Consider the following 23,677-nt stretch of genomic DNA (forward strand, 5'->3'; position numbering starts at 1 on the left):
CGCCTTGGCCAGGCAAAACGGGCCGCAGGCGGCTCCGGGGAGAGGCGGGTCCGGGAGCGGGTCCGGAGCTGCAGCCCGAGCCGGGCGCCGCGGCGGGTGCTGAGGACCTTAGGGCTCCGGGCTGCCTCGCGGGTGGTTTCGGAGGCGGCCGCTGGCGCGGAGCGGAGCCGGCCGCGCCCCCGGCCAGGGGCGGGTCGCGGCGCCGCTTCTTCTGCCGGCGGCGGCGGGCGGGCCGCCGTGCGCGGCGCGATGGCGGCGGGCAGCGGGCTGCGGGCGCCGGGCCTCGCCGCCCCCCCTCTCCTCCTCCTCTTCCTCCTCGTCTTCCTCCTGCTGCTGCTGCTGCCGCCGCCCGCGCTGCCCCGCGGGCCGCCCGGCGCCGCCGAGCGCCGCTGCTTCTGCCAGGTGGGAGCGGGGCCGGCGGGCGCGGAGGGGAGCGGGACACGCGCGCTGCCGCTGCGGAGCGGCGCTCCGCTCCCCGCCGCGGCTGCCCGCGCCGCGCAGCCCCGCTCCGGCCCCCCGCGGGGCCGCTTCGTCCCGGCGCCCTGTGGTGCGCGGGAGCCGGGGAAGCGGGGCGCTCCCGCAGGAGCCGGGCGGCGGGGCAGCGGCGGCCCCGCGCCTCCCTGCTCCCTGGGCACACGCGGGTGCGGGCGAGCGAGGGGCGCGGGTGGCCCGGAGCGCTCAGCGCCGTGCCGCGCCGCCCTGGTAAGAAGGGAAACTCTAGTAAAGCCCAGCCGTGCAGGGCTGAGATCCTGGCGTGTGCATCAGACGTCGAGAGCGGAAAGAGAAAAGAAATGCAGTTGTGCGCTTGGCTTTACATCATTCCCGGCTTGATGGTTCCTGACACCTTAGTGTGAAATGGTAGATATGAGGATAAAGAATCAAAAAGTGTGCTTTTCAGTTCTCTGTAGGATTTTTGCTTGTGCATTTCCTGCAAACAGTGAAGATTGTTTCCTGTGTTTCGGAGTTTAAGTCGGAAGTGCAGTGTGAGATAAGCTGTAAACACGAAATGAAATGGTATTCTGTCATAGTGACAGGCTGGCAGGCTTTTTCCTTTCGGGTAGGAAGCACTGGCATTGCGTTTTGCTTGTTGTTGCTTCGTTGCAACACACTTCTTGTTTATAGAATAGCATATGCTTTGGCTCCGTTTTCAGTGTGAGTGTTCAGGTTCAAGATTTTATCTAGACTTTATTGCCTTTATGAGATTGTGTTATGTAGGGCAGCATCTCTCAGCTTTAGTATCCCCTTAACCTTTTAAAAATGCACCTGAGGCATATTTTTAAAACCTGCTGATCATCTTGTGCAGCATTGCCTTGGTGGTTTTTATTTACCAGTAGGTAAAACATAGGTTAAGCCTTAGGTGTTAAGTTTTACTACCTTTTGTTTACATGCTTGAGAAAGCCTGGATATAGTGGGGAGTTTCTTCCTGGGAACCATCTTTTACTGTCTTGTGGGCTGTCACATTAAGAAATCTTGACATAGGGTAAAGGTAAGAGTTTTGACTTGTTCTTCAACTGGTGCTAAGACAGTTGGCAAGGACCACTTTTGAGAGAACTTACTCCAGTAGTATTTCAGATGCTAAATTAACTAGGCTGTAATTCTAGAATGACTATTGCTCTCCTGTCTGTCATGGGTTTTTCTACTATGAAGAGCAATACCTCAGCTGCTTTGCTTTGACTGCTACATTAGCCCTTCCTTTGCTTAGAGACTGTTGCTATCCAGTCCTGAAACTTTTAATAAAAGTGGCCATCTGTTACTAAAAGTACCTTACAGTTTCACATATTGCTTCTGCTTTCCAATCTGTCATTAGCACTGAATATTGTTTTGGTATCAGAGTTTCCTGAAACTTTACAAGCAGCTTGATCACCACCCAGATATTCCAGTTTGCTAATGCGTTAATGCTTTAGTCAACCACGAATCCATTTGCTTTAGAGATTCCTAGTAAGTATTGCTCATTCATTGTTTACAGACACATGTAGCTGCATTAAGGTTATGCTGCAGATGCTTCGCGGGCTGGGATTTCACTGACGAACTGAGAAGCGAGGTTTCCAATCTGGCAAAAGGTTGTTTTTCTTCAGAGGTTGTTTCTGTGGTCAGTACTCTGTCATTAAAGATGAGGCTGGCCACTGAGAGTTACCTTGTTCTTCTCTGAACAGACTTTCAAGCCACTCTTGCATTGTTGTTAAATTGGTGTTTAGCCACTATGAGCCTTCAAGGCAAGAATTTGTATCTAGCACCGTTCCCTATCTCCACCGGCTGCCTTGGGAGGCAGCTACCAAGTGCCGAGCAGCTGCAGATTCTTCTTTGCAAACAGATGCTTGGGGTTGCCATCTGACAGTGCTTCATCCTCCGTGGTATAACCTCATCCTGAGGTTCCCTATGTGAGCTTTGCTTGCATGTGAGCTCCAAAAGCCCTCATCTCGGTCTTCTGGGTGAAAGATTGGGGAGGGGGGAAGCATCTGGGCCAACAGGTGCTGCCATCTGAGCAGCTGGACATGAGACTGTCCTTTCCTGGCTGCCAGCTACTTGCTCTTCTGGATGTGCTGGCAAGTATGAGAGAGAGAGACCTGACTTGACTGAGTGCCACAAGCAGGAAGAGCCACAAATTACTTGAGCAGGATGACTGCAAGGAAGCAGAGGGTGGTTTCAGGAGAGGTACCAGGGCTGTAGGGAAAGGCATTGGCTTGCTTTTAGCCTGGGACTGGCGTGGTTTGTTCAGAGGAGCAGGCAGCTGCCAGGGAACTGGGTACAGGCTGAAAGAAACTCCTCGTTTCACCCACTGTAGTAGTCCCCTTGCCAGTGTCCCATTCCTGCTGCAAGTGGGAACTGCAGAAAAGAGTTTGCCTTCCTTCCAGCCCGGCTGTGTGGCAGGTGGTCATATGTGGGTGAACCCACTGCAAGAGAAGAAAACCCCAAATCCACTGCCCAGGGGGTGTTTGCATGACAAGGAGGGAGGCAGAAAGAGGTGAGGGGAGAAGAGCAGGAACAGCAGTGGCAGTAGTACAGAGGAAAACAGACTGACAAGAGACTGGAGGAAAAGGGAGACTCAAGGGTTATGTCGGGTCCACGTGCGGTGATGTTTCAATCCCTCAGTTATACACACACAGGACAGATATTAGTGTTAAGGGGTTGAGACCTGTTATTGTGGAGGGCCAGCCAAACGCCTTCCTCACTGCTTGCTCAGCAGCCGGAGCCACTTATGTGCGTCTATCTCGGCTCCTTTGCATCCCTCCCCACTGGGCAAACCCAGCCCTGCCCGTTTGCCTCATGCCAGGCTCTCACACCCCTTCTGGGTGGAGTGAAATCCATTGCCACTGAGCTCGGTGATTCACAGGTGCCACCAAGCACATGGCGCGGGCTTGGGACAGAACTGATTCATGTTTCATCTTAAGAAGCTGTTTTGATTATTATGGACTGAAGATGGAGATAAATATTGGAAAGGGATGTTTTTCTTTGTCTCTTTCTTTGTTTTTCTTTCTTTTTTCTTTCTTAAGGCACCACCCGTTGTTGGGCATATGTTTGACATATGCTGAGGTTCAACTGCTGTGGCAGCAGGGGTTACAGTACAGGACAAGCGAGACTGGCTGCACGCAGGGCTGAAAGAAGCAGGTGCTGGGGCAGCAGGCAGTCACGTAATCGGGTGGGAACGCTGGGCTGACAGATGTGTACTGTCGAGTGGTCTGATACTGCCTTCTTCCCTGTGTCTTGAAGTGGGTCAGTGTTGCTTGGTGGTAGTTTCAATGGGGCTTTGCTCTCAGTTTCCAAGGAGACCTGGCCCTTGATACTGGTTTTATTACTCCTTTTACGTGTGGCCTTTGATAGGCCGGGCATACACAGGCTTTCAAGCATTATCAAGCCTGGCTGTGTTTTCTTTTAGACTCTCACCAGCCAAGTGGCTTAAAGAGCTGAAAGGTAAGGAGACCAGTAAAGCCTTCTTGGCTGTATGTAGCCTAGAGAGTGGTCCCACTTCTGCACAGTCTGAGTTGAACTCCTTTGAGGAGGAAGGATTTTGCCTGCTGACCTGAGCAGCACTGAAGTTTTCCCTAGCACTCTCCCTTATGCTACCCCTGCCGGCATGTTCTTGGTGGCATCACAGCTCATCTCCCCACCAGCGCTCTTCTGAACGGAGCAGTGGATGTTTGGAGTTCTCTAAGGACAACTCCCATCTACTTCTGAACACTGTGGCAGCATTTCCAGCCCCTGATCCTGAATTATTTTTGGAATGACATTATGACAGATTGTTTCAGGCCTGAATTGATTGCCAGACCTAGTGAAGAAAGGCCAGGTACAAATGGTCCTTGCCCTCTGTTTCAGTTGAGGCCCTGTTGGATGCTTGGATGTTATCTCTTGCAGGAATGTGGTTTCCTTGGAGTGACAAGTTTGTCTAACATGGATATAGAGAACCGCTGAAGATTACCTACAGATTTTATTTTAGGCCCCTTTTAGGCCAGCTGAAATGTAACCCAGTCTATACGCTGCCTTCCTCAAAGGATGCTTAGTCTCCAGGAAATAAAAAAAATGTGTTTTTTTTTTTTTTTAATTTTGAAACAGCTTTGGGTTGGGTGAGTGGATTAGCAAGCTGCTTCTCTCTTTAAAGGGCTGATTCAGGCTAGTGGAAAGATTAATTGCTATGCTGTTAATCTTTAGTTTCCTTACCTTGCAAAACATGACAAAGTACAGTACATGTGTGAGGATGAGATGGTGGGCTTTGAAGTGAACACAAGAAATAGAAGTGAGCTTTCAAATCATAGTGGAGGAGAGCACTCCGGCCTGCTGTGATAGATCTCCCTTCCTGCTGCCCTTAGAGAAGGGAGGCTGAGCACAGAGTAGTATTGAGAGCCCTTTTGGAAAAAGATCTGTGGTGCTGGATGTTTTATCCAAACTATCTTTTCCTTCTTGTGTGGTTATGTACTGTGAGGGCAACTGCTTCACTTCTACCTTCCTTTGTGGAGGGAGGGCAGGGAGTTTTATAGCCTCGGTAGTTATTGCCCCAGTTGTGTTTAAGGCGACATGTAGCTCTTGATGAGTTATCCGAGGGCTTTCTGGAAATGCATCAAGCCAGATTGTTCCTGTTTCACAAATGGTTCTTTTTCTTTTCTCTCTTTCTGTACATTATTATTATTTTGCCCTTAAGGTTGGAGTAGGACTTGTGGTTTGGAATTGAGGAGGTTTGTTCTTGATGCTTGCAGGATTTTACTCCCTTTGCTGGGTCTGCCTGCTGAGCGGGCCTTTAGACAACCTTTGGACAGGTTGAGTGCTATAGAAGTAAGAAAAGAAGGAGCCACTTAAAAACAGCCTGGCACCTTCTTAGATCCCCCAATCTGCCTTTTTGTTTCTGGCCTCCCTTAGGGAATTTTTATGCCGATAGTTAGCAGTGTATTTTGTTATGCTTCACTGGAACTGCCCGTGCTGATGTTTTCAGGCTTCTTCCACGTGTCTCTGCTTCCAGCTTGCTTTCTTGTGCACAGAAAGATGGCAGGGATTAGCCATGGGCCCCTAGAATAAGTGAAGTGTATGCTGGTTTTGTGCAGTCTCCTACCAGGATTTTGTAGGCTTTCTGGGACAGAAGTGGCAAGAAGGTTTCTTATCATAAACTGCAGCAAATGGCCTGTTCTTTGCTATATAAATCAGACGTGCCTATTTACAACAACTAGCTTGGTCTTTAACCCCTCAGCTTACCGGATGCTGGAAAATGGCAACGTGCCACACGTTGTATTGATTCATCAACATCCAGGAAAATCCTGGCGAGTTGTTGAGAGTGAATGAGTAATACACTTGCTTTCTGGCTGGGGTGATTTCCCCAAGTTAAGTACTTGCGGGTGGCAAGGGGAAGCAAAACTACTACTGTGTTGGAAAAACTTCCTCTTCTAGCCAGTAAGCTACGTGTGGGAAAGCCATAGCTGAGTTTGTTTTGCTTTTATTTATTTATTTATTTTTCTTTTTCCCCTCCTCTTCTCTCCAGGGCTCGCAGACAGCTTGCTGAGTTGTTCAGAGTGATGCAAGAAATGCTGGCTTACTAAATCAGATTTAGAACAAATGTTTTCTTGCCAAGTGGCTCTCTGAGAGACTATTGCAGTTGCTGTGGTTCCAATTAACTCAAACAAATGGCTGTGGTGCAGGTTAAACACAAGGAGCTTGGGTTCTGTGATCTTTGGCGGCACTGTTATTGCTTTATTTGTCCCTTTAGCAAGCGCTAGCTCTTGCCGATATGCCATGCTTCCAGGAGTGACGTGCTGAAGAGGCTGATGTCGAACAAGAATCTGAGCAGGGACCGTGTACGACTCGTTTCTGTTATAGCAGACGATATCCAGTACCTTGCTGGGCTTGGTCCTGATACAATCACGCAGATCGAAGATGCTTGTATCAGATGAGCGGGCACGGCAAAGGGCTGTGGCTCTTTTGGTTTGTTTGTTGTTTTGTATGTATGTAACAGTCTAGCTGGAAGTGTCAGTCATCTCTACTCTTTAAAAAGATGGAAGTGTTCATGAGATGCTTGCTAATCTGACATAAGTAAATTCTAAAATATCAGTGTGTGTAGAGGAAAAGTATTCCAGAATAAAACTGCTTCTCCAAGTTTATATGGCAATGAAGACAGAACAGATCCTATCTACATGCATCCAAACACATTCTCTGCCAATCCAGCACATTTTGATTTAATGTTGTTTAATTCCAATTAAACTGAACTGGTTGACCCTCTGGTAAAAGGAAAGAAAATTCTGAATTGAAATATTTGATTGTTCACAGTGTTAAAAGATACTAGCTAACTTATTTGTGTTAACTTTCATATTTCTTATCCAACAGGTCACTGGTTATTTAGATGATTGCACCTGTGATGTAGAAACCATTGATGCCTTCAACAACTACAAGCTTTTTCCTAGACTGAATGAACTTCTGGAAAGTAACTATTTCAGATACTACAAGGTAATTTTTTCATATGAGAGCTGTGTTTGTTTTGTGTGTCATATTTTTTAAAACTCTCTAAAACTTACTACTGATCTTTTAAAACCAGATAATCCTATTTTTTAGGAGTGTGGTCAGTAAGTCTGACTTTTCTGCTATCAAGAGAATCATAAAGTGATGTCATATGCTTATAAAATAGACTTCGTATTTTTAAAGATATTTTCTTATGTGTTTTTTTTACCCTTAAGAACTCAAGCAGTAGGCCAATTAAATGCCCTTTTCACTGAATTAGGGCTCAAAAATGTTGATAGCTAGGATCAATATTGCATAATGAGGATGTCTGATAAATAAACTAGGCTTTTTCTGTTGAATGGAAGACACTGAGAACAAGCAGATAAATTAATTGGTGTTACTGCCAGACTGTCGTTCCCTTCAGTGAGATTGCTTGTACATGCCTCTGCATGGGTTTGGCTGGATGTGGTGGGGTTATGGAGCAGTGCTTTGCTTGCTGAATGCAGATACTTTTCAGGGACTCTTGCCTGGTTGAGTCTGCTGACAAGACAAGTGTTCACACTCCTGTAAGAACAGTTTTAGAAGTTCCCCACTTCACTGCCCTGCAAAGTAGAACAGATCCATACAAAATCACCAGGGTAGAACTGCCCCTTCCTGCTGCCCCACAAAACCTTCAAAGCCTTGTTAAATATTAGTTGCTCTAGAAAAACAATACTTGATACCAACTCACAGAAAAGCAAGACTAAGGTATGTTCAATATGCTTTACAAAGAGCTGTGCTGAATGCAGATGAACGCTGTTGTACCCCAGCACCTTCAGTCATTACTTCGCAAATTTAGGCAGCTCAGGATATTGTGGGGAATGGGACCTGTTTGCTTTGCAGTGTTTTCTTTTTTTATTATTTTTTTTCTCCTGTGTTTAGTTTGAGTGCTTCCTCTGAGTAGTGTTCACCTTGTACAGAGATCCAGTCAAAGGCTGTTCTGCAGACCTAGAGCCTTTAGCACTAGGCTAAATCTTATCATAGATAGACTTGTTAAAGAAGTTAATGTCCTTTCCCCTTCCAGTGTTGAGATTTGTAACAGAAGTGTTAAGATCGGTCTGAATGAAGTATGTGTGGAAATGTCTGTGTGTAAAAGCACCAGAAGAAACAGAGCAAGCATTAAAAGAACAGCCTGTAGTAGTAAAAAAAGGACCTGAGTGACAGCAATCAAACTGGTAAACACCAAGGGATTTGTTGTTACCATCACGCCCAGAAGACTTGCACACCAAGTCCAGAAACCAGTTAACTTGACTGTAGAAGAACTGTGCTCTGGCTGCAGGAGGATGGCAGCAAGGTTACAGCATCTCAGATAGGCTTCTTGTTCCTCCAGATGGGAGGCAGGCAGGCTCCAATCATAAGATGCCCAAAATGAGAAAACTGAGACATTGGGTAGCAAACGTACCAAAGCTTCACAGAGGATGAAGTGAGCAATATTCTGGTGTCAAAGATCACCCACAGTACCTTGTACTAAAGGGTACAAAATGTGCCACCTGACTGACCAAAAAGGTTTGTCTTAGCCCAAAAATAGAGCCTCAAGATAGGATTAGGATTCAGTAGCCAATGTGGCTTGTCTTCTATGTCACCACAAATAGTCCTGGCCAGACCACAGGGCACGTGTCTAGTATAAGAGAATGAGTGAGAGTGACTAAAATCAGTTTTGTTAAAACATCACTTTCCTCTTCCACTTTCCCTTTCACTGCCTTCCTCAGTCTTTTGTTATGAGTTTTGTCTGAGTTATGTAATGGTAAGTATTGTACCAAAACATTAAAGATATGTGCTGGCAGACTGTGCCTGGCAGTTGGTTTGGTTGTATAAAGAAATTTGTAATAGTATACTATGTTATTTGTAGGTAAACCTGAAGAAACCCTGTCCTTTTTGGAATGACAACAGTCACTGTGGAATAAGAGACTGTGCTGTAAAGCCTTGCCCATCTGTAAGTACAAAATCTATTTGCTTACCTCTTTCCTGTATTCAGCTTTCGTGGACCAAGAGGGGAAAAAAAGGCAAATGATTTATGCTCCTGATTTTTGCAGCTTTACCCAAACTGTTGCTCTGATGAAGCTTTGTTAGGAGCAGTAGTACTGGGATCCATAAGAAGAGCTGAAATATGAAATTCTTAGGGTTTAACGAAATATTAAGCTTTTAGTAGCTGACTCTCCATGAACTGCCAAAAACTTGTTCTGGTCCCTCTTTTATTTTGGACATCAATGAAATGATTTTTCAGGCAAATCCACTATTCTTACAAGAAGCACCTATTGTGTGAATTGCCTGGATACTCTGTTAGCTTGTGAGCAACATTGTGATTTGTTTTTTTGGCTGATGAATGCAGACTAGCCCTTGCAGATTTTCCAGCAGTCTCCATAACATGAAATGGCTTTTTCAGACTCCTCTGTTCTCCAGTACAAAAGCAGACACTCTTGTGTATGCATCCTGGACAAAATACTAGAAATTGCACACACTGAGCAAAAGAAAACAACTTGGCTGAAGGAGTCTACCTGAAAAAAGGGAGCGAGAGAAAGTGAGTGAATTAGAAGTTGGCTGCTGGGTTGACAGACCTAGCGAGAATGCCACCCAGCCTGGCTTTCTGGGCTGGTTACCAGCAACTGACTGTCTTGCTCTAAAGAGGCTTGAGAGTGCAGTTTGTGTGTTCGTCGTGCACAGGAGTGTACCATCCTAACAGATACTAGGAAAGGATAGTAGCACTCTGGATGGAAGAGGCTTCTTGATCCTGTTTTCCACACATTTTCAATGTCACTATAGTTTATTTTCATGCATAATTTCAAGTATGATGCTTGGAAGCAGATATTTATTCCCCACAACCCGATAACGCTTTGATAACCTGATGCTGTGTAGCTGTTTGTTTGGTTCAAAAAAATACATAAGCTGATATGACGTCTTGAAACAAGCTGGCACAGGTGGATGAAAAACCATCATTTGTTATATAAATTCTGATATGTTAAATTCATTTGTATTCCTTCCCCTACCCTACCAAATTACCCTACTCCTCAAACAATTCTTTTGTTTCGCTAGTCTCCAGAAGATGCCTACCATGGGCTAGAAAAGAATGATGGCTTTTAGTTTTGTTTTCTGATTAAAATAACACCAAATTCTAAGTTCTGTTTAAACACGTTTTTCATTTTAAATGTTTTTGATAATGATGATGACTTGGGGTAATATTACAGTTATATTAACATTAGCCAGAAGATGTTCTTCATTTAAATGTGCATTGCTGCTGAAGTTTTAAAGGGAGTCCAGTTACTGACTGTGCCACTGCTGTTTTTAATTATTTTGCTTTGGGTCTATTTCATTCTGAAAGCAATAAAAATAACACTTGTTCATTGGGGGTTCCTCCCCTCCAGTTGCAAATACTACCATTGTGGATGAATTTTGCCTCCCAGCATTCCTGCAGTGTAGAACCAGTTTTATTGCCTTCCATTGATGGAAGACATGGAAGTTGAGAAGAACTTAGGGCCTGATTGCCTTATGCTGTATGTAGCTGGGAAGTCTGAAATACAGGATGAAATGGCAGAAGAGAAACTTTTGAATGACTTGTATTGGGGCTGGGAGCTGCAATATCTGAAAAGAGACACCTGGGCTCGTGCCAGGAAGGCCTGCATCACCTGGAGACAGGATGCCAGACATGAGCAGATGGGAGGAATCTCCAGCTCCTCCAAAGTTTATATTAGCTTCCCTAGCCTTGTGCTTGAGTAAGCAAAACATAACCTGACGTAGCACCCATGAAAGGCTGCGGACCTGTTGAGAAGAGTCTTGTGAAACATCAGAATAAAGCACTGACAATATTGCTTAACATTAGTTTGTGGAGGAGCCAGAAATCAAACATCTTATAAGTTGCAGCTGAATGTTTTGAATGCTTTCTAACTTTTAGAGACTGTGATAAACTTCTCATTTTTTAAGAGATTAGACTTAAAAGCTGCGTCAGTCAGCCTCACAGGTAGCATATACTCAATTTTGTCTTTCAGAATGAAGTCCCTGATGGAATTAGATCTGGAAGTTATAAGGTGAGTACAAAATGACACTAGTTATAGGACTAGTTTTGTGTCATTCCAGCTTTTTTTTTTTTTTTTTTTTTTTTTTTTTTTTAATCAAAAAGCCTTCTTAATCAGGTGGCAGTAATGGTTAGGATGTACTTCCTGGCTAAACTTTTACCTTCTTCAAGTGTCTGGCATACTATAGAGCCTTAAAGTGATGACCCTGAAGTCAGATCCTCCCCTCTGCTAATGTAGGTCAGTTTGGGAGACTTTTCCAAGAGCAAATGACTTGCTAAGGCACAAAATGCTCCTCTGACGTTGTTGGAGGCTGTTGCAAGTCCCTGCAACAATCACCACAATTGCATAAGCCTCTGAATATCTGCAGACATCCTGTGGAAATACAGGATGGGATGAATCATAAAAATGTTTTTGGTGCTTAGACTGTTTAGTGTGCTAAAGGCAGAATTCTAACAGTGGTAAAACTGCTTTTTAATCCTCCCTCCCCACCCCCTGGCTTTTCAACCCAGTATTCAGAAGAAGCCAATAACCTTGCTGAAGAATGTGAAGAAGCTGAGAGACTTGGAGCAGTTGACGGGTCTTTGAGGTTTGACTTCTTTTTCCACAATCCTTGTTTGTCTCGAAGGAAATCTAATATCAGTGTCCTTTCCAACAGCCTTTTTCTTTTCCCTTTGCAGTGAGGAAACCCGGGAGGCTGTGCTTCGGTGGACACAGCATGATGACTCTTCAGAAAGCTTCTGCGAAGCTGATGGTATAGGGACCTGTTTGATGTGACAAGTTTTGTAGTGTGATTTAAGCTCTTTAAATTCTCTGCAGAACTTCTAGGACAATGTATAACTCTAGCAAGCCTGCAGTATATATGGCATTGCTACTCTTTCTTTCTGTGCTTTAAAAATAACATGAGGTAAAAATTCCTGACAAAGCTTCATTGCTGGTCAAGGTCTTGCAGTATTTAGCAAGTTAGCAACTTGGAGCATGCTTGGAGTTAGCTTTGCCACTGGTGGCCTTGCCCTCTGATAGCACTGAAAGGCAGAGATGCTGTAATGGGTTGGTGTGCAGGAAATATTGGGTATGGGCCTTTTGGGTGAGGGACAGGCTGGTCTCTTTACAAGGCTGTTCAGTGTGTGCAGAAGTGGCGGGATCAGCATTGGAGGGTATCATTTTCCATCAGAAGCTTTTGTCACTGACCCAGCACTCTGCTCTACAGATATCCATTCTCCTGATGCAGAGTATGTGGACTTACTGCTGAATCCTGAGCGCTACACTGGCTACAAAGGACCAGATGCCTGGAAGATCTGGAATAGCATTTACGAAGAAAATTGTTTTAAGTAGGTGCTTTGGGAGCCAGGTTCCACCAGCCATCAGTCGCTGCAGGTGCTGATTTTGCAGAGGGACTGCATGTGTTTTAATTGCTCTGTTAGTCCCCATCCTCTGCTCCTTGCTGCAGTGCTCATTCAGTGTGGGCTGTTGGAGCAGGGGACAAGCTGCATGGCTGCCTGTGGCTGGGGGCTGAGCCCTCCTTGCTGTTCCTTGTTTCACAGTCTGCCCTGGTGCAGGCTCCCGATTCAAGCCCTGTAGTGTGGCCTGGCAGCAAGCGCGCATCCGTTGTGTGATGTGAGCCCAGTCGTGTAGCCCTGGCCTCCCTGGCCAGTGCACCCTGGTGGCTCAGGTGAATCGAACTCCTTGGTCTCTAAGCCAGTTCAGACTCTGCTTTGGGATTCTCCTGGCTTTACTGCACAGTACTGGTGGGAAGTTGATCTGTAGCTGTAGTCTTGCCTGCCGTGATCTCTTCAGTGGTTTTCCCCACTCACAGCAGTGCATCTCCAGCATCAAGCCTGTGGCATGATATCTGCTAGCACTTGTTTTCCTGATTACAGAGAAAACTCTGTAGCTTTTTCTTTTAAGAGATTTGCATTTCTTTCTACCCTTTTCCTGGCTGAGCAAAGTTAAAGTGCAGGAGTTCTTCTTAGATCTCCTTAAGCAATGTAACTGCTGGGAAGTGGATTTCTAAACAGCAATGAAACAATCATTTATATTACTTATGTAAATCTTTTCTTTTTCTTTCTTTCTTTCTTTTTTTTTCCTCGCTCTTAGGCCCCAGACTGTAAAAAGACCTTTGGCATCTGGTAGAGGTGAGTCATTTATTCATCTTGCTAAATTATTTGGTAGTGTGCTGATTTGAGCTCCAGGAACAGTACATACTATCTGAGCTGCTTCTCCTACTTTATGAGAAATATGTCTTAGTTCTTGATCGAGTCTAAAGCTTTATGGATAATATAAAGGGCACCTGGAAGGATGTCTTTCTGGTGTTCATCATATAGAAAGGGAGTCTGATTTGCTACTTGTAGAAGAAATGGAAATTTTGATGGGGCTGGGAGTAGGACTGAGCCTTGAACTCTTCCCAGATATCTGATTTCTGGACTCAGCAATGTCAAAGGCATCCATGAAGGTCTGAAATAAGACCCTGCCTGGGATCCTCTGTGGAAACCACCTAGTAAGAGGAACCCTGTGCTAGTAGTAGCTAAGACCAAGGAGAGTAAATGAAAGTAGGGAAGGGATTTGAAAGCCCAAGGCTGTTAACAGCACCCACATCTCCTGACGCCCCTTCCTGCCCAGAGATCTAGAGCATGCTGCCTTGCTCCTCCTTTGTTTGACCTGAACCCTTTGGCCATGTTATTTAAGCTCAAGAGAATCTTATTCAAAAGCAACTATCTGAAGACCAATCTAGCAGTGCCTTCTGGGGTTATCCCTGAATTTTTCCTAGGTTGTGTAGGTGCTTTGCTGCATTCTTTGACGAACCCTTGTGCAAAGGAGCAGCTCCAGGAGCAGCTATGTTGAAAGGAGTATACAATGCAATTAAAGTATCAGTGCTTCATTTGACTTCTGTTGTTTGGTCCAAGATATGAAAGAAATAACATAGGTTCCATGAGAGGAGAGGGAAAGACTGCTGTTTTGCAGATGAGGAAGCAGGAGGACATAAAAATAGATGGTCTGACCTAATACCTGTCACAGTTGCTGCTAGTGACTATATATGGTGCAGGAGGTAGGGATGGAGTCTTTGAGTAACCTGCTGGAGGTCATACAGGAGATCTGCAGCAGAGATGTAGGCAGTTACATTCTCTGTTCTACAGTCTGTGCTTCAGCTGTTACTTCCTTCACAGCTATTGATCCATTCTGTGCTGGTCAGGTTATTCAGGAATGTTGCTCATCTGATATCTTCACTGCCTGCTCTTTGAGATGCTATTTTGTGTGTTTACAATATTTCTAAACTTCCCTTGAACAAGGAGAGGCTTGTTCTCTTGTCAGAGCAGATTAACAGAGCAGTCTTAACACTGGTGCTTCAGAGTATTTTTGGTCATGTGTAATTTTTATCTTCTCTTTTCTCCCTCTCCTGCTCCCCCTCCCTGTGCTTTTCTCATCAGCAGATGATGGAGGTGAGTTGCACTCTGTTTGTTGTTTTTACTGATAACAGAAACAAATGCAGAGTCTTTATCGTTTTATGTCGTGAGCTGTAGCATTAGTGTAATACCTCTGGTTAGCAAAATCATTGTGCAGGCAAAATCAGGAATAGTCTTGAAACTCTGCAGCGTTCAGGGGCTTCTGGAGAGATCTCTCTGAGTTCCCTGTTGCTGAGGCCAGCCCATCCTGGTGTGGGTGCTTTAAAAATGCACCTGCAGTTTTTTGGAGTACAAGTCTCATTTGAAAATCAAATCACTGACATGTCCCAAGTCTTCAGGAACAGGACTTACCATTATGTTTCTCTGCGCCTGTTAGTGCTGATTCTGGGGTAGCAGAAAAGCATGTTTTGGGGGAGATCTGGCTGTTAAATGTGGAGCTTTCCAAAGAATTGCAGTCCCAATGGCCTCCGGCATCTGGTAAGAGATGAGTGCCTAACTGCCCCTCTTTGAAAGGTGTGGCCAGAGAAATAGCCTAAAACATGACATGATATGTTAAAGCTCTCTTGCTAGCACAAGCTATTTTCACTCACGTGCTCATTTTTCTTTTGTTTCCAGGGCATACTTTTTACAACTGGCTGAAAGGTAATTCGTTTTCTAAACTTGGTTGCTCCTTTCGGGATGAATGCAAAATGGCCAGGGTGTGGGTGGGAATTATTTTCACATTCAAATGAAATTAGATTTCTGTTTGACAGGCAGGAGAGGAAAATTCAGTATGTTCTTTCAATATCTTAAAATGCCCATTTCTTTTTCAGGTGTCTGCATAGAGAAACGAGCTTTCTACAGACTTATTTCTGGTCTCCATGCAAGCATTAACATTCATTTGAGTGCTAGGTACCTTTTACAAGGTAAGTGCCACTTTCTGTGTTGACTCTCTGATGTCAGCTGTATGTTGACACTGGAGTTTAACTTCTATGACTCAGCCCATTCCAGCAGGGCTTGGGCCTGCTTCTGTGCTCTTCCCTCCCTCAGCACACAGGTAGCCACTAGCTGTGTAACGGAATCAGGAATGCAGTTACCACATGACTTTAGATCTGGAAATGGCTGGGCCATGCTCCTTACCTAGACCTCTACCTTGAATTTCTTTTAGTCTTCCTGCAAACTTACTTTGAAGTGGGTTTCCACATGTCTATCAAGGCTGCCTCTTGCTAGTCTGTGTCTGACAGTTTAGCAATAATCTCCCTTAGACTGTGAGATGCTTGGCTGGGATTTCTAAGATCCTTTAGTAGTTTCTGTATGTGACTTTTGTTTCTTTTAGATAACTTTGTCCACAATTAGCTCTCTGAAGTATTATGCAGTTCTAAATGGTACCTGTGGACCAAGCCTACCAGCTTTATTCTGTTAAAGCTTACAGAAATCAGGTGTAGGAGATTTAAATTTGAGATAACTGTAGGAATTTGGATAACTAATTTAAATTTAACTAAGTAACTAGATTTAAGTCTCTATAGACCCAAAGGCCTCACTTTGATGTAAGTTAGACTATGTTAGACCCGATAAGAGATGAGTTGGGACTGCAAAAATAAGATTTTGAAACAAGCTTAGCTACAGATAGACAAGCAAAGATATTTATTTTGCTTATGTAGAATGGGATTATTTCTGCTGGTGAAAGGCTACAGAAAAACATTACAATTTGCTCTGAGAAGTGTTCCTACTCTGTCCATGCAGAGATTCCCATCTATGGATGCCATGATAGAGAGCTGAACTTCTGAAACTGAAGGATAGGAAAAAGTCCTTCTCTGCTAGGCTGGTCATCTACTGGCAATTTAGAAGTTAAGATCTTCTAAAGCTTCTTGCATTTTTTGTTTTGTTTATTATAACTTAATTTCACTACATACTTTACAAAATGTTAACGAGACAAATGAACAAATAGAAACATTCTGTGCTGTGAAAGCCTCTTGCATTTAGGGAAGGCTTCTTGAAACCTCTTGGTTCCTAGCTGGTGCCTGTGGGTGAATGGACTGTTGGGTTTCTGCCCATCTCCTGGGGTGGTGGCACGGTTGTGCTCCCAGGGTTTGTCACTGACCCAGCTGCAGTCTGAGCAAAGATGCCAGCCTGCACTGAAGCCTGGCTACCTGTGCACTCTGCTCCCCTCGGAGGGTGGCAGGTCCCAGTGAGGACAGGCCTGAGATTTTTGACACAGTGAAACATTAGTGGGGTTTGCCAGAGCTTGTCTGGCAGAGCCTTTGTTTGAGGTAACTCTTTAAGATTTTTCTTAAATGGTTTAGTTATCTGTAAGCAACTCTGAAAACAGGGATGAATATGGGCCGAACTTCTGGTATTTCACTCTGTTCTCTAAGTTACAATCTTGTCACACTACTCCCTCTGAATGCAGTGGAGAGGGTTGGTAGAGAGAGTTTCTGGGTTTTCCTGTGTCCCAGTGAAGTGGGATGGCTCAAAGCTCTCATGTCTCTTTATCTCATCCTGCATATATCCCCCAGCTGCAAGACAGCAGTTACCCCCTTCAGGGTGAGAGTGTGGCATGTGAGCAGAGCTGCCCAGGCAGCCCCTGGCAGAGCTGCTGTTGGACTGATGCTGGGCAGTGCCGTGTGGAGGTGCAAGCAGTAAATCTCTGTGTTAGAATCATGCTCCACTCAAGCACATCAGCATTTCACTGCACTGGCCTTGGGGCTAGGTCGGATCTCTACCTGGCAGTGTACAGCATATGCCCTCCTGGTTTAGACTGTAAACAGTTTTGCTTGAATCCCTTCCTAAATCTTCTCTGAGCTCAACAGCAGAAATACAGGCCAATCTCCTCTGATTCTTGGCTGTTTTTCTTTTTCTGCTGCACTACCACACTACAAGAAATTTTTCTGATGTTCTCATATTCGTTAGGGCATCCCCTAGCCTCTGATTTGCATGTTAGCTCCTGGTGCAATGTAATCAGGAGGCCTGTGCTGTCTGCCTTTGCAGACACTCGGACCAAAACAGTGAGACCTCTTGTGATTTCTGCAGCATGTCAGTGGCTGGCTCTCAAGGGCAGGAATGAAGCAACAGAGGGCCCTGGGACCTTTGCAGCCTGTCCAGTATATCCCTGCTTTTAACTTGCAGACAAATACTGAACTAGCACCAGCTTACATAAAACTGCTCTCAGTTTAACTGATGGAAAACTCTTGAACTGACTTAATTCTGTTTAAAATGGGCAATAGAGTTACATTTCATCATTTAGTTTGGGACAATGGAATGAGATTAACTAGAACTGCAACCATTTACCTTATTTCTGGTTTTTGCTCTCTCAGATACGTGGTCAGAGAAGAAATGGGGCCCCAATGTTACAGAGTTCCAGCAGAGGTTCGATGAAGTTCTCACCAGAGGGGAAGGTCCCAGGAGACTCAAGAACCTGTACTTCCTCTACCTGATAGAGCTGCGGGCCCTGTCCAAAGCGTTGCCATTCTTTGAGCGCCCAGATTTCCAGCTGTACACAGGAAATAAAATCCACGATGCAGAAATCAAAAACCTGTTGCTGGAAACCCTCCATCTGGCCAAGTAAATACATTCAATACCTGGGTAGAATGGCTCTTTCAACCTTGGTGTCTCTGAGCACACTTAACCTTTCACTCAAAGTGCCTAGAAAGGCAGGTTCTGGGTTCTTTCTTGCAGTGGGATAGCATGATTTGTGCAGTAGAGTAATGCTGTTGAGAGTACATTGGTATCTGAATTCAAATTGTAAAACAGGGTAATTAAGCCCACAGTTTAATGGCTTAGATTGCCTTTTTGATTTAGTAAAATTAAATTTAATAATTACCTACATGCCTTGAAATTGGCCAGCTGTTTGACTCACCCATGGAATGGCAGTCCTGGCTTCGTATTTTTGTCTAGAATAAATCCTAAATGTTTTGCTAACAGAGATTTGGGCTATTAGACAGAGTTTGGAGTGAGAGAATGCAAGATAGCAAACCAGATGTAAATGGCAGTCTCCTAAAGGAATCGGTGTTTAAATGTATCTTGTCACTTTCCCATGCCTTCAGTGCTTATGTCTGTTAGAAAACAGATTACAGCTGCTTACAAACCATAGAGCAGTAACTGAAAATCTCTCCAGGGTGAGATATAAGCTAAAATTGAAAGCCCTTAAGAGATTTAAGAAACAGAGCTTACACTTAAAAAAACAAACAAACAAACAAAAAAAAAAACATTTGGTGGTGTTACTTGTCTAATACCTATTGATTTCATCTGCATGCCTAACCGGATACTTTGGTGAATCTGCACTTAAGCCATATGATCTGTAGAAAGAAAAAAACTCTTAATTTTTTTTTTCCTCCCAATTCCATTTCAGGTCTTTCCCTCTGCATTTTGATGAAAACTCATTTTTTGCAGGGAATAAAAAAGAAGCTGCTAAACTAAAGGTAATTGTCCACCCCTTCTCTTTGGGGCACTTGTTACTGAAAAAATATTCAAGCTTGTGTCTGAGATAATACTAGATCTGACAGGGACCTCAGTAAGCTCAAGGTACACCAATTCATTTTGCTCTCTGAATGGTTTGGATATTGGTGAGAAGCTACAGATCTTAGGATGCACCCTAAGGAGAGTGGTGAATTACTGCTGAGGACTCCACTTCAGGGAGCATTATACTAACTCAGTCTGACTGAATTTAGCCTAAGGTCTAGCATTAATGCATTATTGGATTTGTTTAGATTAATGCATGGAAGAAGTCCTAATTAGTGTTTAACAATGATCAACTTTAAATATCTTTTCCCCTAGGAGGAATTTAGGCTACATTTTAAGAATATTTCTAAAATAATGGATTGCGTCGGCTGCTTCAAATGTCGCCTCTGGGGGAAGTTGCAGGTAAGATTGGTGCACATCTGGAGACATCTCATCTGATGGGACTCTGGTGTGCAGCTGCAGCTCCTAGATACTAATCAGCTCCTACATACAGATCAGAGCAGCTTCAGGTTTTACTGAGGTCCAGTCAGCAGGAAGCAGTGTGCTGATTCCAGCTTGCTGGGCCTGACTGGAGCTGCACGTTGCCTTTACAGCTGAGAACTGGGCTAAGTCACCGCAGCTGCTCCCTGAGAGTGCAGGAGAGTGGAGGGGGTGAAGAACCTCTGACTAGCAAAGCAGAGGGTCCTATGCAACTGCAGATTTGCTGAGATCTGCACTGAATTTGCAAGTCGTCCAAATTTAGGCAGGAATTTTCTCTTGGATAGTTCTGCTACCAAAATTAATGCTAAGCAAATAAAATGTCCTGGCTCTGTGTTACCTCCTTCTCTGAACTATGGACTAAGTGAAATCCAAGTCTTGCTCTGTTAAGATGATGTCAACAGGAATCCTTGCAAAGAAGATGAAGGGAAGTAAAGTCAAATTTGTGAGACAGACTCTGCATGTCTCCCCTCTATTAAATGGCCTTATTTGTTATTCACAGACCCAGGGCTTGGGTACAGCACTGAAGGTTCTATTTTCTGAAAACCTGATAGAGAAGATGCCTGAAAGTGGCCCTTCCTATGGATTCCAGCTGACAAGACAAGAAATTGTTGCTTTATTTAATGCTTTTGGAAGGTTAGTTTGAGACTTCTTATTTTCATTTTCTGTATCTTTATATATGCTGTTGTCTTGCACCCCATTTAAGCTTAAGCAGCTCAGTTTTGATAAGCAATGTTGCTATTAACTCCTGCTCTGATTATGCTTTCTCATAAAGAAGCTCCCAGATGTCAAGTGGTTTTAAGACTGGGTGCAATAGTTGGAAAATTTAAAACAACTTTTTTATCATCCTTATTTCTATGCAGACTTCAAGTAAGCATTCATATATCCTGGGAGCACATTGTTCCCAAACAAAGGTTGCTCCTCTTACCCATTCCTTGCTCAGTTTAAATCTCCCCTTCAAGCTTATAATTTTCATCAGTTTGTTTTTAGATCCACATTTGCCATAGCTGTATTTAACAGTAATCTATTAGTCCAACCCTTCTAGAGAGCCGGATGGGGAGTCTTGGCAGAAACGGAGGGAAGGGGGGCTTTTAGGAGAGTGAGGATTGCAAGATGGTTTGGTTATGCATTAACAATTAGTGGTGTTGATGGACCTGGAGTTTCCTGTGAATAATTCTTCAAATGAGGTTGCTGCCAGTAATGAAGTTCTGTGGGTCCTGCTTATGTCTCATTTCAGACTTATTGAATTCTCTCTTCTGCAATGTGAGCCCCTATCTTTATGTGCATCAGTCAAATTTAGAAATCCCAGAAATACCCATACCCTAGCATGTTTTGTTGTTGTTTTGGGGTTCCCCCCGCCCCCCAGCTACCCTCCTGAGCACAGCTGCTGTGTTCCCTGCAGAAAGCATTCCAGCTCCTTTGGTCTGCCTTTACTTATGCCGTGTTGACACAGCCTTTGGAAACAGCACGCAGACCTTACAGCCCCTTTGAAAGCCTGCTTTCAGAGGAAGCTGAGGGCTGAGAGAGGCAAAGAGTCTCTTTCTCCCTCACTTGCCCACTGCCCAGCTGAACCTTTACCGTGGAAGTCTTCCTCTGTGTGAAAAGGCTGTAGCATAGAGCTGGGGCCAGGCAGCTTTTCTGTCAACAATTAGAGCTCTGATTCCAGCTTTTCTACCCACCTCAGATGGATTAGAAGAGCTTTTTTAAAACAGACTTCCATCTTTGTCCATTCAGAAGTGATTTTGATTATTCAAAACTCTCTTAAAATAAGGAGCTCACCAGGCTGGGAAGGGCAGACTTTGAGGTCCTTTAAAGAGGAGGAAGTCATGGGCCTTATCCTAGGAATCTGATCTGGCGTCTTCACAGATGCTGATGCTCCAGGGGCAAAATACATTCAGCAAGAAAATGAGGCAGGTGACTCAAAAATCATTCAAAAGAAACAAGCTGATATGCAAGGAGTCTCAGCAACCTGCCTGGACAGCTGGTAATATTATGGTCTGTTTCTTGTCCTCTAGTTAATGGGTATGTCTGATCACTGCTAAGCTCCCTGTAACATCTTAATCCACTGTGTTTCTCAGAACACAGAAGCTTGTGTTTGTTTGCTTTAAAAAAAGAGTCTGCAAAATTTGTTTCTGGTTACAGCTAAGCTCTTAACTAATTTACATGACTTTAAGTTCTCTCCTTCCAAGAGCCAATTAAAACTTTACTTGATAGCAGTCCATTTCTTTGGATTTTTTAAATAAGGTGTGATACATGTGTTGCTGTAATGTTTTCCTTTTCTCTCTCTTGCACACAGGATATCAACAAGCGTTAAGGAATTGGAAAACTTCAAGAACATCTTACGAAATATGTAGTGAATTTATTTAAGAGAAAGACTTAAAGTTTTACCGTTCAGCTGTCCTGGGTTCTGTAAAAACAGGCAAACACCGTGGTTTTATCACACTCCAAAAGACAAGGTGAAGACCACTGCTGGACCTTCTGATCCCAACCAATTGTCTATAATCTGCTGATGCCAAATACTTTGTACAAAAAAAAACGTTATTTTTTTTACAAAGTGCAGGGACTACACGTAAAGTTTATTTTATATAGTGGAAGATAATTTTGGGTAACTTCTTTAAATATTGCTATGCTATGTCAATGGATGAGATTGATCTCTGCCTTCAGAAGCTGGAGCTAGAGCTAAAAATGTGATACTGAACAAACGTGAGGATGCAAAATACAGCTGTGTGTTAGGGCACATGCTTTTTCCTTGTCTGCTCTGTGATTCCAGCCCTCATTTACAGTGTCTCTACAGTGACTTTCTATGGGGCAAGAACAGAATGCCCAATGTAACTGCAAGGGCTGTTTGCTACGGTGTGATTGCAGAAGCCACTTGTGCTTCAGGGCTGCTTCAGGACAAAAGTGCCGTGCTCTCACTGGTGAAACTTTCTCAGGGCAACAGGGCTGTTCCTGATTTTCTTTGCTAGGTTTATCCTGCTACGTGGAAGGCTTGTATACACTTCAGTGATTGCACCTCAGCTGCAAGGCTGCTGCATCCCTCATTGGGGACTGAGTGGTTTCAGACAGCAGGAAAGCGGTAGAAGACTGGTGTCTGCCCTGACGCTGCTGCACCCTAGCCCCGAAGTTTGTTATTAGTGTGCATTGACTCATGCCTGGAGTTGAAATTTTCTCTGGGTTACCACTAGGCTGATGGAGTTCCCCTGTTCCCCAGAATAACCATTGTCTTAGAGCACCATGAGTCAACACAACAGGTCTGATCTGCTGGTTTGCATCCCATGCTGTTCTGCACGTTCCTCAGCTGAGCTGACAGTTCAGGCTAGTGCTGGTGGGAGAGCAAGGAACGTTATTCGTTGTTAAAGGCAACTGAAGAGGAACCATAGAGCAGCTCTCTGAGGTTAGCCTAGTGCCTTTTGTCTTAGGTAAAATGCTGTAGGAACAACAAACCTTGCTTCTCTGCTGCCTGGTGGGAAGTAGTCAGGACACCTGGGTTCTAGTAACATTTGCTGTAGTGTACAAAACAGCCAGGAGGTTACTTTGCACACCACAGCTAACCCTTAAGCAGTTCTAGCAGGGCAAATATGCATTGTGTGTTGTGCTCTCCTAAGAGCAGTCACTAGGCTCTGTTGTTAAACTCTGCCTTTCCACAGGGCAGGAGAAGAGTGCTTAGGTGAGGGAGTAGTGGTGTGGGCAGTGCCTGGTGCTGTGAAGGGAGGCTGAGCAGCAGGGCAGCTATGTCGTGCCTGCCGGGCATTTGGCCTCTTCTCTGGCAGGGGGCAGAGGCTAAAGCCACTTTTTTTGAACTTAATTCCTTTCTTTTGCTGCATTGCTTAGAGTTGTGACAGCAGAGGAGTGAGGGGAAGGGATGGATGTGGTAGTTAGCTTCTGAAGGGAAGGAGCAGCAGTATAAGCTCTGAAGGAAGGGTAGCGGTACCTGTGGTAAAGAGGGCAGAAGAGCACAGTAATAACTAGCTGATGGCTGTGCTTTTCCTGATGGAAGATGAGTTCTTTTAAGGGAATGAGAAGGTGGGTACAAAGTGAAGCAAGGCAAATGTAGAGCAAGCAAAGCCATCTCTTCCCTAGTTTGCTATAGGAAACCTGAAATGCAAGAAAATATTTTTTTTTCTCTCTGCTTCTCTCTAATATATGAAGACACCCACCTCCATCCCCTTATTTAGGGCAAGTGGAGCCAGAAGTTGGCCTCATCTCAGCCATCCTCATCTGACTACTAAGGGGGTAGCAGATGGCTTCCTGACCTGAATTATGGCCTCTCCCACGCAGCAAGTGCTGGGACCCTTTGGCTTTCCTGCCCCCTCCTCAGCCTGTTAGACCCAGTTTGCCCTCTTTTGGGATCTGCTTGTCCCATGCTGGTATCCAGTCAGGGCTAAAAAGGGAAAGGACGTACCCGACGCA

General features: G+C 44.6%; 1 protein-coding gene across 2 annotated transcripts; it reads left to right on the forward strand.

Moving 5' to 3' along the window:
* Nucleotides 1–236: 236 nt before the first annotated feature.
* ERO1A (endoplasmic reticulum oxidoreductase 1 alpha) lies at nucleotides 237–22,013 on the forward strand. 2 transcript variants are annotated; one of them, XM_062576298.1, is made up of 16 exons: nucleotides 237–402; nucleotides 6,799–6,918; nucleotides 8,798–8,881; nucleotides 10,929–10,967; nucleotides 11,465–11,541; nucleotides 11,633–11,706; nucleotides 12,163–12,283; nucleotides 13,050–13,087; nucleotides 14,381–14,389; nucleotides 14,969–14,995; nucleotides 15,166–15,258; nucleotides 17,647–17,893; nucleotides 18,681–18,750; nucleotides 19,106–19,192; nucleotides 19,770–19,903; nucleotides 21,564–22,013. In XM_062576298.1, exons 1-16 carry the CDS (start codon nucleotides 250–252, stop codon nucleotides 21,619–21,621), a joined length of 1,431 nt encoding a protein of 476 aa, XP_062432282.1. In that variant the 5' UTR covers nucleotides 237–249; the 3' UTR covers nucleotides 21,622–22,013. The 2 variants fall into 2 exon arrangements, with proteins under 2 accessions (XP_062432282.1, XP_062432283.1); XM_062576299.1 differs by lacking the exon at nucleotides 237–402 and adding an exon at nucleotides 785–858.
* Nucleotides 22,014–23,677: the final 1,664 nt, after the last annotated feature.

Source organism: Rhea pennata, chromosome 5, assembly GCF_028389875.1.
Source record: "Rhea pennata isolate bPtePen1 chromosome 5, bPtePen1.pri, whole genome shotgun sequence".
Taxonomy (NCBI): domain Eukaryota; kingdom Metazoa; phylum Chordata; class Aves; order Rheiformes; family Rheidae; genus Rhea; species Rhea pennata.

Bases quoted from the DNA above. Each gene is read 5' to 3' on its own strand.
- ERO1A (XM_062576298.1), top strand. From the start codon at position 250: ATGGCGGCGGGCAGCGGGCTGCGGGCGCCGGGCCTCGCCGCCCCCCCT. The intron at 11,707-12,162 runs GTATAGGGACCT...TCTGCTCTACAG, and splicing joins AAGCTTCTGCGAAGCTGATG to ATATCCATTCTCCTGATGCA. The intron at 19,193-19,769 runs GTAAGATTGGTG...TGTTATTCACAG, and splicing joins GCCTCTGGGGGAAGTTGCAG to ACCCAGGGCTTGGGTACAGC.